The 15,983-nt window shown below is 42.8% G+C and overlaps 1 protein-coding gene across 2 annotated transcripts in view; it reads left to right on the forward strand.

Moving 5' to 3' along the window:
- DOCK11 (dedicator of cytokinesis 11) overlaps positions 1 to 15,983 on the forward strand; it is a 525,243-nt gene that overhangs the window by 444,095 nt on the left and 65,165 nt on the right. For both annotated transcript variants that reach the window (XM_073599152.1, XM_073599153.1), the window contains one exon: positions 7,621 to 7,767. In XM_073599152.1, coding sequence (XP_073455253.1) covers positions 7,621 to 7,767 — 147 coding nt within the window. The remainder of the gene's footprint in view (positions 1 to 7,620; positions 7,768 to 15,983) is intronic.

The raw sequence follows: 15,983 nt of genomic DNA on the forward strand, positions 1-15,983 counted from the left end.
ACATTTGTGATTAATTACAGTATGTACACGTGGGCAGCTATATTTGCTTACTATTTAGAGCAGGCCTGCTTTCTGCCTTACAGTATTGCAGAACAGTTATACTTGACTATAATGCAACCAATAAAATGGATGACTGTGACAATCCAGCATATGTTGCAAAAATCTTTTTTGTGCTAAAATGAGGTACATACAGGAACTAGCACAATCAAAAAATATGCAGCATAAGCTGGACCGCTGCTGACATCCATTCTCTTGGCATTATGGTTCTCAGTGATGAGATGGACATGCTTTAAACTGAGTTGTAGACAAGTGTGGACCACTCAAAAAGGTTTGGCCTTTTAGTGTGCATACTGTTCCTTCTCACAGTGCAGTTGTGGGAGTCACTGGGAGTCCTTTTTCTGTTAACATTTGTTAACAGAGCAATTTCTCTCTGTCAGTAAGAGATTCCTCTAGTGGTGAATCCACATATCTTAATATGTATTCAATAATTACTGTATAATTAATATAGAAGAACAAACATGTAAATATCTGAAATGTTAAGCGTTATTAAAGTGGACCTCTCTGTAACTTTTCCAGCCTTCATAAGTATAATCCTAATAAGTTGCCATAAACAGAAGCAGTATAATTTTAAAAAGTTGTCCCTCTTATCATTAGGCAGTCTTTGGGCTTCAGAAAAGTAACTGGCTAGGATGAGATGAGGTATTACTCTGCAGACAGGAGGAAACATTTCCTTAGGGTCCTTTCACACGGGCTTTCTGATCAGGTCCACCTGTCAGTTTTTCAGGCCTGATCGGAAACTCCATTCACCTCTATGGAGCGGCGGATGTCAGTGGTGACATGTCCGCTGAGATCGGCCGATATCCGATCCTGTCCATGAAATCCAGACGGATGGAAACCCTATCTTCCATCCATCTGGAGAATAGGATCGGATAAAAACGAACAAGCGGTCTGTTTTCATCCAATCTCCATAGAGGACAGCATGGCTTCGACAGGTCCATCTCTGCACAATGAGCAGAGACAGACCTGTCATCCGCCTGCTCAGCAGGGATCAGCAGATCGATCCCTGCTGAGCAAAGCAGAGACCGCACACGGACAAGCCCGTGTGAAAGGACCCTTATGCCCTGTACACACGATAGGATTTTCTGACAACAAATGTTCGATTGGAGCTTGTTGTCGTAAATTCCGACTGTGTCTAGGCTCCATCGGACATTTTCCGTCAGAATTTCCGACAAAAAAAATTTGAGATCTGGATCTCAAATTTTCCGTCAACAAAATCTGTTGTCAGAAATCCTGATTGTGTGTACGCATTTCTGATGCACAAAATTCTACGCATGCTCGGATTCAAGCAGAAGAGCCACACTGGCTATTGAACTTAATTTTTCTCGGCTCGTCGGGATCGGCTGCCATGCTACCGTGGTCGGTTTACATGTAGGAGGAGCAACACAGGCAGGATCAACCAGGTATATTACAGCATCAGCAACAGGAAATATAGTGCACATATGAGAAATCAAATTTATTTAATTTAAAGAAACAGTGCAATGTTTTTTATTTTTGCCTTAAAAAAAACTAGTGTGTAATAATGAAAAAAGTTAAGTGGTTGTAAATAACAAATGCAAAAATGAGGAGGTTGTATAAAATGTTTAATGCATTATAACATGCTTGGTAATGTATGGGAGACAAGCTCAAATGGTATTGGCAGCAGTAAGCCTTATGCCCCGTACACACGGTCGGATTTTCCGACGGAAAATGTGTGATAGGACCTTGTTGTCGGAAATTCCGACCGTGTGTGGGCTCCATCACACATTTTCCATCGGAATTTCTGACAAACAAAGTTTGAGAGCTTGCTAGAAAATTTTCCGACAACAAAATCCGTTGTCGGAAATTCCGATCGTGTGTACACAAATCCGACGGACAAAGTGCCACGCATGCTCAGAATAAATAAAGAGATGAAAGCTATTGGCCACTGCCCCGTTTATAGTCCCGACGTACGTGTTTTACGTCACCGCGTTCAGAACGATCGGATTTTCCGACAACTTTGTGTGACCGTGTGTATGCAAGACAAGTTTGAGCCAACATCCGTCGGAAAAAATCTTAGGATTTTGTTGTCGGAATGTCCGAACAAAGTCCGACCGTGTGTACAGGGCATTACAGGGACTCATTCAGGCAGGTTTGTTGGGTACTTTTATTTAGCAATATATATATATAAACAAACAAAACTTTAGCATGTCCAAGCCACTAACTAAACTTATGTCAGTTCCAGACCAATGGGATGCCCCCAAATGGGTTCCCCAAAACAAGCAGGCAGCACATGTACTTTTTTGGTGTTCGGTTAGCAGTCAGCCTTTTCACCCAGCAGCAGGCTCTCGCAGCAGAGAGAGAGAGTGAAAGAGAGCCCTCAACATTAGTCAACTCACATATAAAAATCCCTGTGGACAGCTGAAACAAATTAATGAGGTCTGGCTAACAGGTAAGAGGTGGACCTAGCATAAAATAATTTTCAAATCTGCACTTAGGTTATTTGAAGTAATTATAAAAAAAACAAAAAAAAAAAGGAGCAGCAGGTACAAAATTCTGATACAAAATATGTGAAAATGTAAAACCATCAAAGTGTGCTCTAAATTGATTAAATGAATGTTATTTTACAAACACAACTAGAAACAAAAAGTTTTCACAAATTGTGAAAAAATTGCATAAATCCTGAACACATGGCATACACATTATAAACAGTGAAATGTCATCACTTGTGTGATAAAAAGTAAGCAATTGACAATACTGTGTAACACTCACAGTACAGGAATCCAAAAAGTAACACGAAACATGAAACTGCACAAAAATTGAAATGATTATAAACAGTTGCTTACACGCTATAAACAGTGAAATGATCATATGTGATAAAGAAAAAAAAAAAATTACAATACTTTGTGACACTCACAGTGCAAAGATCCAAATAAATGCACAAAACATGAATAAATACACTAAAGGTGAAAAATTACCCATACACTATCAATTCACAAGTGTGATGATAAATACACTAAAAAAAGTACAGTATAACACTTTTAATGCAAGAAATCCCAAAAGGAACTTTCAGCTTTGGTATGATCCCACCTCCACACAGTCAGCAAACTTGCTTACCAGAGAAAATTGACCCCTAGAGATAATTTTCTGGCACCCAGGAAATAGGAATAGCCTCTATCCCTCCCAGGAAAAAAAGAAAGCAAAAAAAAAAAAACAAAACAGCCAAGACAGGAAAAACCTCTGTAGTTCAGTACGCAGGTACCAATTCTCTCAGTATGTTTCACAAAGTCAAAAGGCTCTGACCTGCCAGCTGCTGTGTGTGATGATGTCAGTACCTCTGGCTCTGCCCTGCAAATTAATATACACTATTACACACTACCTGCCTGGAGTTTGCATGTTCTCCCTGTGCCTGCATGGGTTTCCTCCAAGTACTCTGGTTTCCTCCCACACCAAAGAGATGCTGGTTAATTGGCTCCTGTCTAAATTTGCTCTAGTATGTTCATGTATGAATGTGAGTTAAGGACCTTGGATTGTAAGCTCCTTAAAGTGATTGTAAACCCTCTTTTTTTAATTTTTTTAAAATAACAAACATATTTCATACTCACCTTCACTGTGCAGCTCATTTTGCACAGAGTGGCCCCAAACTTCGTCTTCTGGGGTCCCCCGGCGCCTCTCACGGCTCCACCCCGCATCAGATAACCCCCTAGGAGAAGCCCTCTCCCGGGGGGTTACCTCCCGAGTCAAGCATTTGCGTCCATAGACATGAATGCTGGACTCGGCCCCGATTTGATTGACAGCAGCGGGAGCCCCGTGGAGAGAGGGACACCGTGTCTCTGCTGAGGGAAATACGGGGCTCAGGTAAGTAAAACGGGGGGCTGGGGGGCCGGTCACTGCCAGGTGTTTTTTTACCTTAATGCATAGCATTAAGGTGAAAAAAACACGAGGGTTTACAACCCCTTTAAGGGCAGGGACTGATGTGAATGTACAATATATATGTAAAGCACTGTGTATATTGACAGCGCTATACAAGTACCTGTAATAAATAAAAATAAATTATAATTTCGTTACTAGATGATGTCCTTAGGGGCTTAGGGGCTTAGGATGTGGACTTAGTGATAGAGATTTTATCTCAACCAAAGCTCTTCAAACTCTTCAGTCTCCAGGACACAAACCAGAATTTGTTAAGACCTGGAAAAACAAGAAGATGAACAGTTCTTTCTGAATGACGGACAGTTGGGACCTAAGAAATTCTTCCCTCTTTTGTGCTAAATATAGGATATTAATACAATATAAAATCTGTTCCTGACCACTTCTTAATTGTGCATGTGTTTTGAGTGAAAATCTGTCTCATGTACAGCGCTAAATCTGGTGTAGACCTTTGCAAAAGTGTTCCACTTGCCTGTCCTACATTCCAGGTACAGGTCAAAATAACACAAAGAAACTCTTCCATATATTCTGTTAAATACAGTAGATGTAGCCAGATTTTTAATAGATGAAGGCTTACATTTGGAGAACAGGCTAGCTGCTGTCCAAACGCTCTAGACAGCGTTCAGAATATACTCTGTACCCCAGCCGCAAAGTAAGTAAACAGTGTTAGACCTTGCATGTTTGTTTATGATAGGGTGATAATGTTTCAAATAAACTCGATTGTAGAATACGAAGAGTGGCTTGAATTTGTTTTACTTAAAGTGACACTAAAGTTTTCTTTTTACCATATGTCAGGAAGTTTGTACAATTAATCAAGTCAGTGGTATCGACAAATTAATCGATATAAAACAGTGCCTCCAGCCTTCAGGTTTGCTAATTAGCATAAATTAAATTAGTAAATATAACCACACTGACTGGATTATTTTCCTGAATTTATTTAATCTATGTAGAGATTTTTATTTACAATAAAAAATTGGATGAAAATATGGACTACAGAACAAAGAGAAAAATAAATAAATTATTTAGCAATCAAGTCACTAACAATCACATATATCAGACTGGTTTTTCATATGACATCATTAAATTAATATCTTGTAACTACAACAATAATTAATTCAGCTAAAGATTTAGGCCTAGGAACTAGGACCTAGGACAACCATCACTTTAAAGAGACCTTCCCCTCGGATTCTTCTGCAGCAGAATGAGGGGGTCAAGTCTATGCTACTGGCTGTGTGAATCCAGTTTTACGTGATTGCAATATTTTCTTAAGTGGGGATGATCCCAGCTTTAACAAAAATGGGGATGATCCCAATGAATAGAATGTAACACCACCAATCTATTATACAAAACTATGACACTGCATTCAATGGGGATCAGAAGTAAGGGAAAAAATATGCCAAGTAATTATTAAATTATATTTTACCAACAATATAATTTGTGATGGATTGGGAACCATACCCAGGGATTTGCAAGGTCGCTTATCTTATGACCTCTTGAGGGTGTGCAGAGGGTTTTTAGATCAGTCAATCGAGCGTCTTAGATCGAGCAACCTTGATGTATGAGAGAGTGAAGATGATGATCGATGAAGCCTGCCCCTTTAAACTCTAAGAGCCCTTGCACACTCGGGCGGTTTGCAGGCGCTATTGCGCTAATAATAGCGCCTGCAAACCGACCTGAAAGTGCCGCTGCTGTGTATCCAGTGTGAAAGCCCCGAGGGCTTTCACACTGGAGCGGTGCGCTGGCAGGACGGTAAAAAAAGTCCTGCCAACAGCATCTTCGGAGCGGTGAAGGAGCGGAGTGTATACCGCTCCTTTACCGCTCCTGCCCATTGAAATCAATGGGACGGCGCGGCTATACCGCCGGCAAAGCGCCTCTGCAGAGGCGCTTTGCGGTGGTATTTAACCCTTTCTCGGCCGCTAGCGGGGGGTAAAACCGCCCCGCTAGCGGCCAAATACCGAAGGTAAAACGCCGCTAATAATAGCGGCGTTTTACCGCCGACGCCGCCCCCGCCCCAGTGTGCAAGGGCTCTAAAGGTTCCCTTTTTATACCTAAAATTCCCTTATCTAAGGACTAGCCTAGAGGGTATAGCTTAGAATATATACCTACATCTGATTGGGAGGCACTTCTTAAACATTAACCGAATGTTTGCTTAAGCGTTCATTATACCTACCCACCAGATGGCGCTCTATGACTAGGAATTGCTATTGAAGTCTTCTGGGGATAAAATTAGATTGGTTCAATTCAACCTTATTGGGGATTATTCACCTTTATATGGGGAATATTTTTTATCGTTGGGTAAATCTAAATATTTAAAATAAAAAAACTGCGCTTAGTGCAAAAAAAAAAAGAAATTAAAGTAAAAACAAAACAAACATATTATATCCCACAGCTGCACTCAATAACTCCAAAATAAAAGTGCCCACAACCAATGATGTTGTACTGTGCCTTTATAACTCTAATCAAAAGTTCATATGTTCAACACATGAATAACAAAGTGAAATAAATTACTGGGTGAATACATTAACACCTTCAGTGACAATGTGAATATAAAGTCCCAGGGGTGGAGCCTGTGCTGACATGGTGCACGCTGGAGCCGAAATCAGCAGCGCTGTACATTGTTTAACACAGTCGCATATGCGAAGATATTGAAGGTAGATATACAGGTATTTTTACACTATAAGAGGCTGTTATGTGTTTTTTTGCCAGCTTAACATCCATGTAGCAAATTAAGTGATTTAACCAAGTCTCCCTATTGGTGTGCCCTGTGGTTCCCTTTCTATTGGAAGCACTGGCCGCAGCAGTGTTCACGTATTCTAAGGTGCATTTACACCACCTATAATCTGGGGTCTTTTCATTTGGTAAGAGGCTGCATGTGGAATGGTGACGGAACTCACTGGGGATATCATAAGTGGATTATTCACTTGAATGGACTTTTTATTCACATTTTCACTGAAGGTGTTAATGTATTCACACAGTAATTTACTTCACTCTATTCACTCTATTATTCATGTGTTGAATGTATGAACTTTTGATTAGAGTTTTAAAGGCACAATGCAAAAACATTACATTACATCTAAATATGTTATCCCTATAAAATGGTATGTGCAATTCCCTCATGAGTACTATTATTTATGATGTTAGTCTTTGATGTATTCTTCCTAAGCAGATGTTACCAACAGACCTTCAGGTTGTCAATAATTCACTTAGTGACCATAGACTTTGTTAACATTTCTCAATGCTAGACAATGCAAGAAGCTGATAATATATAAAAAATCTTATATATACAGGGAACGTTTTTTGTGGGATTTTTGGCAGTGCTTTTAACACAACTAGTACCAAGAAATCATTAAAAATGTTATCAATACATATTTAAAGATATATATAGCATAAAAAGATAGCAGATTATCATTTTTATTGCGTAAAAAGTAGCATATTCGGAGTAGGTGATGATATGAAGTTATTGTCCCAACATGTTTTGCCCAAAAGGGCTTCCTCAATCCCCTGGGCAATCTTGACAGGAATATGGGAAGTTTTTTAAAGGTGAATTAACTCTTTAAGATAAAAAAACCTTCTGACTTTACAACTTCTTTTAACGCTTATATTGCATCTGAAGGTTTGACTAAGACAGTGTCACAGAATTAACTGTGCCCATAATTGTATCCTTTCTTATCTCTACAGGCTTTCTTTGAGGATGAAGATGGTAAAGAATATATCTACAAGGAGCCAAAGCTCACAGGCCTTTCTGAGATATCTTTACGTCTTCTGAATCTGTATGGCGAAAAATTTGGAGCAGACAACGTGAAAATTATCCAAGATTCTAACAAGGTATTTTGCACACGCGAACACTTTGGAGAATTTCCATGCTTTCTGTTTTCCTTTGCGTCTATTGCAGTTGTCAGTATAGACTGGGGGTACAGGGGTGCACTTACAGCACTGCCTCACTCAGCACTGCAAAACCAGAGCAAAACATTCTATTAGGGAACAGGAGCATTAAATATATGATTTAAAGGCAAAGGCACCTACAAATCATGTCCAATAATGCAGTAATAGGGAGGATCTTTCTTGTATATCTAGTGATAAAGATACTCAGATCCTCCGTCCTCAAGCCTAGGAGACTTGACTGTACTTGATCAGTAATAAGTAATGATCCTGGTGCTCATCACTTTAAATAATAAAAAAATCGCTTCCTATTCCTGATTGATCAGAGATGCATCAAGCACAGCTGGGTCTAATTTGCATTAGGCCGGGTTTACACTGGTGTGACAAACGGAGCTCATGTCGCATGACGTGTGAAAATCAATGTTTCCCTATGGGAGCCGTGTTAACTGGTCCGACACAAGTCAGTTTGACTTTGAAAATGCTCCCTGCACTACTTTGGTCCGACTTTGATTCTACGTCAGCTCATTGAATATCATTGAAGTCGGATCAAAGTCGGATCTTCGTCTTGCCTGATCCCACTTTGGCATGCGACTTGTGCTCTGATGATCTTGAGGGGGAACTCCACGCCAAATTTTAAATAAAAAACCGGCATGGGTTCCCCCTCCAAGAGCATACCAGGCCCTTCGGTCTGATATGGTTTTTAAGGGGAACCCCCTACGCCGAAAAAGCGGCGTGGGGGTCCCCCCCAAAATCCATACCAGACCCTTATCCGAGCACGCAGCCCGGCCGGTCAGGAAAGGGGGTGGGGACGAGCGAGCACCCCCCCTCCTGAACCGTACCAGGCCGCATGCCTTCAACATGGGGGGTGGGTGCTTTGGGGCAGGGGGCGCCCTGCGCCCCCCCACCCCAAAGCACCTTGTCCCCATGTTGATGAGGACAAGGGCCTCTTCCTGACAACCCTAGCCGTTGGTTGTCGGGGTCTGCGGGCGGGGGGCTTATCGGAATCTGGGAGCCCCAGATCCCAGCCCCCTGCCCTATGTGAATGAGTATGGGGTACATCGTACCCCTACCCATACACCTGGTGGAAAAAAGTGTCAAAAAAAAAAAAAAGCAAACACATTACACAGGTTTTTAGTAATTTATAATAAAGTAATTTATTAGGTAGCTCCGGGGGTCTCTTCCGTCTTCTTTGCTCTCTCCGGCCTCTTCTCCCGCTCTCCAGCTTCTTCTCCTGCTCTTCGGTGTCTTTTGTGGGCTTCTCCGCTATCTTCTGCTCTTTTGCCCACTCTTTTGCTAGCGTTGGCCCGGTCTTCTCTGTTGTCTTCTTCCCTCCGGTCTTCTTTCGATGTTGACACAACGCTCTCTCCCGCTGTAATGCAGTGTGCGCGGTGCGCAACGACTTATATAGGCATGGGGCGTGGTCACTGGGTGATGTCCGCCCCTTATGATGTCACCGCCCCATCATGCCCCGGCAATGACGTCATAAGGGGCGGGGTCACCAGATGACATCACCCGATGACCACGCCCCATGCCTATATAAGTCGTTGCGCACCACGCACACGGCATTACAGCGGGAGAGAGAGTTGTGTCAGCATAGGAAGAAGACGACGGAGAAGATCGGGCCAATGCTAGCAAAAGAGCGGGCAAAAGAGCAGAAGATAGCGGAGGAGCCCGGCAGAAGACACCGGAGAGCGGGAGAAGAACCGGAAACCGGGAGAAGAGGCCGGAGAGAGCAGAGAAGTCGGAAGGGACCCCAAGTAGGAAGAGACCCCCGGAGCTGCCTAATAAATTACTTTAAAAACCAGTCTAGTGTGTTTTTTTTATTGACACTTTTTTCCCCCAGGTGAATGGGTAGGGGTACGATGTACCCCATACTCATTCACATAGGGTGGGGGGTCTGGATCTGGGGGCCACCTTATTAAATAGGGCGCCCGGATTCTGATAAGCCCCCCGCCCGCAGACCCCGACAACCAACGGCCAGGGTTGTCGGGAAGATACCCTTGTCCTCATCAACATGGGGACAAGGTGCTTTGGGGTGGGTGGGGCCGCAGTGCGCCCCCTGCCCCAAAGCACCCACCCCCCATGTTGAGGGCATGCGGCCTGGTATGGCTGGGGGGGGGCGCTTGCTCGTCCCCCCTTTTTTCCTGACCGTGTGTGATAGGACCTAGTTGTCGGAAATTCCAACCGTGTGTAGGCTCCATCACACATTTTCCTTATGAATTTCCGACACACAAAGTTTGAGAGCTTGCTATAAAATTTTCCGACAACAAAATCCGTTGTCGGAAATTCCGATCGTGTGTACACAAATCTGACGCACAAAGTGCCACGCATGCTCAGAATAAATTAAGAGATGAAAGCTATTGGCTACTGCCCCATTTATAGTCCCGACGTACGTGTTTTACGTCACCACGTTCAGAACGATCGGATTTTTCGACAACTTTGTGTGACCGTGTGTATGCAAGACAAGTTTGAGCCAACATCCGTCTGAAAAAATCCATGGATTTTGTTGTCGGAATTTCCGATCAATGTCCGACCGTGTGTACAGGGCATTATACAGTAGGTAAGTTCAAAATTATGGTTATGTTAGGAACAACCTTAATAACAAAAAATTGTGTATAGAAAAATGAGTCCATCTGTGAATCAACTGCTAGATCCAATGAAAATGTCCATCCAAAACAATACAAGAGTAGATTCAGATTCAGTGCAAACATATCCAAAAATACTTCATCGCCAGGCTAAGGAATAAATAGATGGCAGCTTACCAGCTTCAAAGATCCTAAAGGGATCTATATGTGCGTGTCTCCACAATGAGAAAACGGCTGTTAATGATCACTTGCTGGAATTCTGGCGGAACACTGACTCCCCTGCTGCTGAAGAAATTCCAACTTTGTGTGTGTGTGTCCTCACCAGGATAATTCAGCTAGTTATGACCAGTCACTGGGATTCATATTAGACACCGGCTTGAAGTGCTCAAAAATAAGCGTGTTGGAGATGTAGAAAAAAGCGCATAGAGCAATAACTTTTTAAACAGATAAAAGTTTAATAAAAAGCACTTACAAAAAATTAGATAAAATAGCACAATAGTGTGCGCATGAATGCCTGCAGTACGGTCTGTGCTCTAAAACGCCACACTGCTAGCTCCTTGTCCGACGCGTTTTCCCCTGAATAGGCGTCAACTGGGCTTGGAGGCCATGTGAAATTAAATGGGCATGTACTCAGCAGAGAAGGGTATGCAAAGTCCTTCCTAGGGCAGCAACTGGTTAAAAGCAACCAGTTCAGGTGTGAGCAACATAGGCAGTGTTATAATGAAGCAGTTCCTTCTAGAACCATTATTTCAGCATAGGACTGCATGCTTTCAGCACAGACTCCTGTTGCAGGATATGGTTAGTATAGAACAACCTTTTTCAACCAGGGTGCCTTCAGGTTTCTTCAGGGGTGCCTTGGGAAAATTCCAAAAATTGTATACAAGCCAGTGGGTTGATCAAGCTTTTTAGTTACACGCCACACAGTTTCATTGTACACCATTACAACCTTCTAGCCGCCGGCGTCCTGACAACAAATGACAACATTGGTTGATAAGGAGGATGTCGGTCACCTGCACAGCATCTTTGTTTGCCCCTCCCCTGCCTCTCTCCATCAGCTCTGGGATCGCATTGGCTGAGTGAGGGAGAGAAACTGATTCAGAAGAGAAACATTGGAATACTAGTCAGTCCAAGTGTGCAAATTGTATTTGCTTTGTAAGAATAAATCACCTCTAATGTTGGGTGTTCTACATATGCCGATGTTGCTGTAATACTATTAGTTTTGTTTTTTACATTTTAGAATGGGGTGCCTTGAGATTGTGCACCATTTTAAATGGTACCTTGACTGAGAAAAGGTTGAGAAACACTGGTATAGAAGTGAGGTTTTAGGCTTAGTTTACTGATTTGGTTACGGATTCGGTTGGTGGTGGCAGCTAGTGTTTAGGACTTTCTTTAAGGGTTACATTTTATGGGGAGAAAATTAAATGTTTGGGAAGGGGGTGGTTAAATCTTAAGTCTAGTTCAGCCTTTCTTATTCAGGGTTCCATGGAACTATAGGGTTCCTCCAGTAGCAATAAGCGACTTCTGCTTCTCAGATGATTGACCACTGGTAGTAATGATCTTTTTGGCCATCTGTAAGGAGGGATTCTTCCCAATGACCATCACACCAATGTACCTTGGGGGAGAATTTACTAAAACTGGAGCACTCAGAATATGGTGCAGCTGTGCATGGTAGCCAATCAGCTGCTAACTTCAGCTTGTTCAATTAAGCTTTGACAATAAGGCTGGGTTCACACTGGTATAATACGACAGTCGTACGACTGTGGATCCAACTTTGCCCTGCGACTTGAAGTCCGACATCCATCTGACTTCAGTGAACAGGGATCCAACTTTGATCCCAACAATGCCAGGCACTTTGTGACTGATATGAATCTTTAGGGGAAACTCCATGTCAAATAATTAAAAAAAAAAAAAGAGCATGGCTTCCCCCTCCAAGACCATAACAGACGTTTCCGTCTGGCATGGATTTTAAGAGGAACCCCCCACGCCGAAAAAATGACATGGGGTCCCCCCAAAATCCATACCAGACTCTTATCTGAGGAGAAGAGCGAGCGCCCCCCTTCCTTGACCATACCAGGCCACATGCCCTTAACATGGGGGGGGCTCTGCCCGAAAAGGGCCTCTTCCTGACAACCCTGGCCGTTGGTTGTTGGGGTCTGCGGGCGGGGAGCTTATCGGAAGCTGGAAGCCCCCAGACCCCTACCCATTCACCTAAAAAAAGTGTAAAAAATAAAACGCAGTACACAGGTTTTTAAAGTAATTTATTAAGGCAGCTCCAGCGTCTCTTCCAATTTCTTCTCCGCTCTCCGGCTCTTCTCCCTCCTCCGCTGATGCCTTCTGCCTCTGATTCTCCCCTCTCCCATTCACCTCCGCTCTCCGCTGATGTCTTCTAGCCCTCTCCCGTTCTTCTCCCTCTGTCCATTGTCTTCTGCCTCTGCCAGGTCTCCTCTCTGGGCTGTCTTCTCCCTCTGTTCTTCCGATGTTGCCTTTACGTGCTCTCGTTGTGTAATGCCAGGTCCGCTGTGTGCTATAAATCATAAAGACATGGGGCTGGGCCATCTGGTGACGTCATATTGAGGCCACACACCTTATGACATCACCGCCCCATCATGCCCCGCACTCATCAGCAGAGAGCGGAGAAGAACCGTAGAGGGAAGAAGAACCGGCAGAGGCAGAAGACATCAGCGGAGCTGCCTTAATACATTACTCTAAAAACCTGTGTACAGGGTTTTATTTTTTTTTAGGTGAATGGGTAGGGGTGCAATGTATCCCATACTCACTCGCATAGGGTGGGGGGCCGGGATCTGGGGGGGCTTCCAGATTCCGATAAGCCCCCCGCCCGCAGACGGCCAGGGTTGTCTAGAAGAGGCCCTTGTCCTCATCAACATGGGGACAGGGTGCTTTGGGGTGGGGGGCACAGGGCCACACTGCCCCAAAGAACCCACCACCCATTTTGAGGGCATGCAGCCTGGTACGGTTCAGGAGGGTGGGCGCTCGCTCGTCCCCACCCCCTTTTCTGACCTGCCGGGCTGTGTGCTCGAATAAGGGTCTGGTATGGATTTTGGGGGGACCCCACAGCATTTTTTTGGCCTGGAGGTTCCACTTAAAATCCATACCAGAATGAAGGGCCTGGTATGGTCTCAGAGGGGAAACCCATGCTGTTTTTTTTTTTTTGGCATGGGGTTCCCCTTCAAGATCTTCAGAGCACAAGTCGCGTGCCAAAGTCGGATATTCAATGGGCTGAAGTAGGATCAAAGTCAGACCAAAGTAGTGCAGGGAGCATTTTCAAAGTCGGACCGACTTGTGTCAGACCAGTTAAGATGGCTCTCATAGGGAAACATTGATTTGCACACATCATGCGACATGAGCTCCCAAAGTCAGAGCATTTGTCATACCAGTGTGAACCTAGCCTAAAACCTGGAAGTCAATTGGTTTCTATGCAGAGCTGCACCAGCTTTTGCACTCTTTAGTAAATCTTCCCCTATGAGTTTTAACTATACTAATCATTAGCAGAGGTTCCCTAAAAGATAATTCAAGGGTTTATCCATGTTAAAAAGTTTGAGAAAGATTGGTCTAGTTTTTTTTTAATCAAAAATGAAGAGCCCGGTGCATGTGATAATAAAAAAAAAAAACTTAAAAAAAAAACTTAAAAAAAAAAAAAAAAACTTTCCTGCAGCACTTATCTTTATTTGGAGCTGTCCCCCACAATACTTCTTCACTGGGCTGAATGACAGTCAATATCATTAACCACTTGACAACTGGGCACTTAAACCCCCTTAATAACCAGACCAATTTTCAGCTTTTGGTGCTCTCACATTTTGAATGACAATTACTCAGTCATGCAACACTGTATCTTTATGAAATTTTTGTCCTTTTTTTCACACAAATAGAGCTTTCTTTTGGTGGTATTTAATCACTGCTGGTTTCTTTATTTTTTGCGCCGTAAAAGAAAAAAGACCGAAAAATCTGTAAAAAAATACATTTTTCTTCATTTCTGTTATAATATTTTGCAAATTAGTAATTTTTCTTCATATATTTTGGCCAAAATTTATACCGCTACATATCTTTGGTAAAAATAACCCAAATCGGTGGATATTATTTGGTCTTTTTGAAAGTTATAGAGTCCAAAAGCTATGGTGCGAATATCTGAAAATTGATCACACCTGAATTACTGACGGCCTATCTAATTTCTTGAGACCCTAACATGCCAGAAAAGTACAAATACCCCCCAAATGACCCCTTTTTGGAAAGAAGACAGTCCAAGGTATTTAGAAAGATGCATGGTGAGTTTTTTGAAGTTGTCATTTTTTCCCACAATTCTTTGCAAAATCAAGGTTTTTTTTTTACTTTTTTTTTTTCCACAAAATTGTCATATTAGCAGGGTATTTCTCACAGACCGCATATGCATACCACAAATTACACCCCAAAACACATTCTGCTATTACTCCCGAGTACGGTGATACCACATGTGTGAGACTTTTACACAGCGTGGCCACATACAGAGGCCCAACATGCAGGGGAGCACCTTCAGGCGTTCTGGAGCACCCAGGCCAATTCTGACATTTCTCTCCTACATGTAAAAATCATCATTTATTAGCTAGAAAATTACTTAGAACCCCAAAACATTATATATGTTTTTTTAGCAAAGACCCTAGAGAATACAATGGCGGTCGTTGCAACTTTTTATCTCGCACAGTATTTGCGCAGCAATTTTTTTAACGCGTTTTTTTTGGAAAAAAAACTGTTTTGTGCTTTACAAAAACCAAAATAATAAAGTTAGCCCAATGTTTTTGCATAATGTGAAAGATGAAGTTACGCCGAGTAAATAGATACCCAACATGTCACCCTTCAAAATTGCACGCGCTTGTGGAATGGCGCCAAACTTTGCTACTCAAAAATCCCCATAGGCGACGCTTTAAAATTTTTTACTGGTTACATGTTTTGAGTTACAGAGGAGGTCTAGGGCCAAAATTATTGCTCTCGCTCTACCGATCGCAGCGATACCTCACATGTGTGGTTTGAACACCGTTTTCATATGTGGGCGGGACTTACGTATGCGTTCGCTTCTGCATGCGAGCACACAGGGACAGGGGCGCTTTAAAATTTTTTTTTTTTTTTTTTTTATTGTTCATTTTACTTTATTTATTTTAGTTTGATGCTTTTTTCCCAAAAAAAAAAATTTTTGACCACTTTTATTTCTATTACAAGGAATATAAACATCCTTGTAATAGGAATATGGCATGACAGGTCCTCTTTACAGTGATATATGGGGTCAATAAGACCCCACATCTCACCTCTAGGCTGGGAAGCCTGAAATTAAAAAAAAAAAAAAAAAGATCCTGGCTTCGATCGTAGCGGTGAGTCGGTAGAAGCACCGCAAGGCGGCGGGAAGGGGGGACGTCCCCTCTCGCCTCCCGTAAGAACGATCAAGCAGTGGAACAGCTGCTATGATCATTCTTATGGTGTAGGGAATCGCCGGCTGAAAAAGCTGATATCTGAATGATGCCTGTAGCTGCAACCATCATTCAGATATCTCCGCACAAAGTCAAGGACATTGTATGACGGCGGGCGGGCGGGAAG

The sequence above is a fragment of the Aquarana catesbeiana genome, linkage group LG09 (assembly GCF_042186555.1).
Source record: "Aquarana catesbeiana isolate 2022-GZ linkage group LG09, ASM4218655v1, whole genome shotgun sequence".
Classification (NCBI taxonomy): Eukaryota; Metazoa; Chordata; class Amphibia; order Anura; family Ranidae; genus Aquarana; species Aquarana catesbeiana.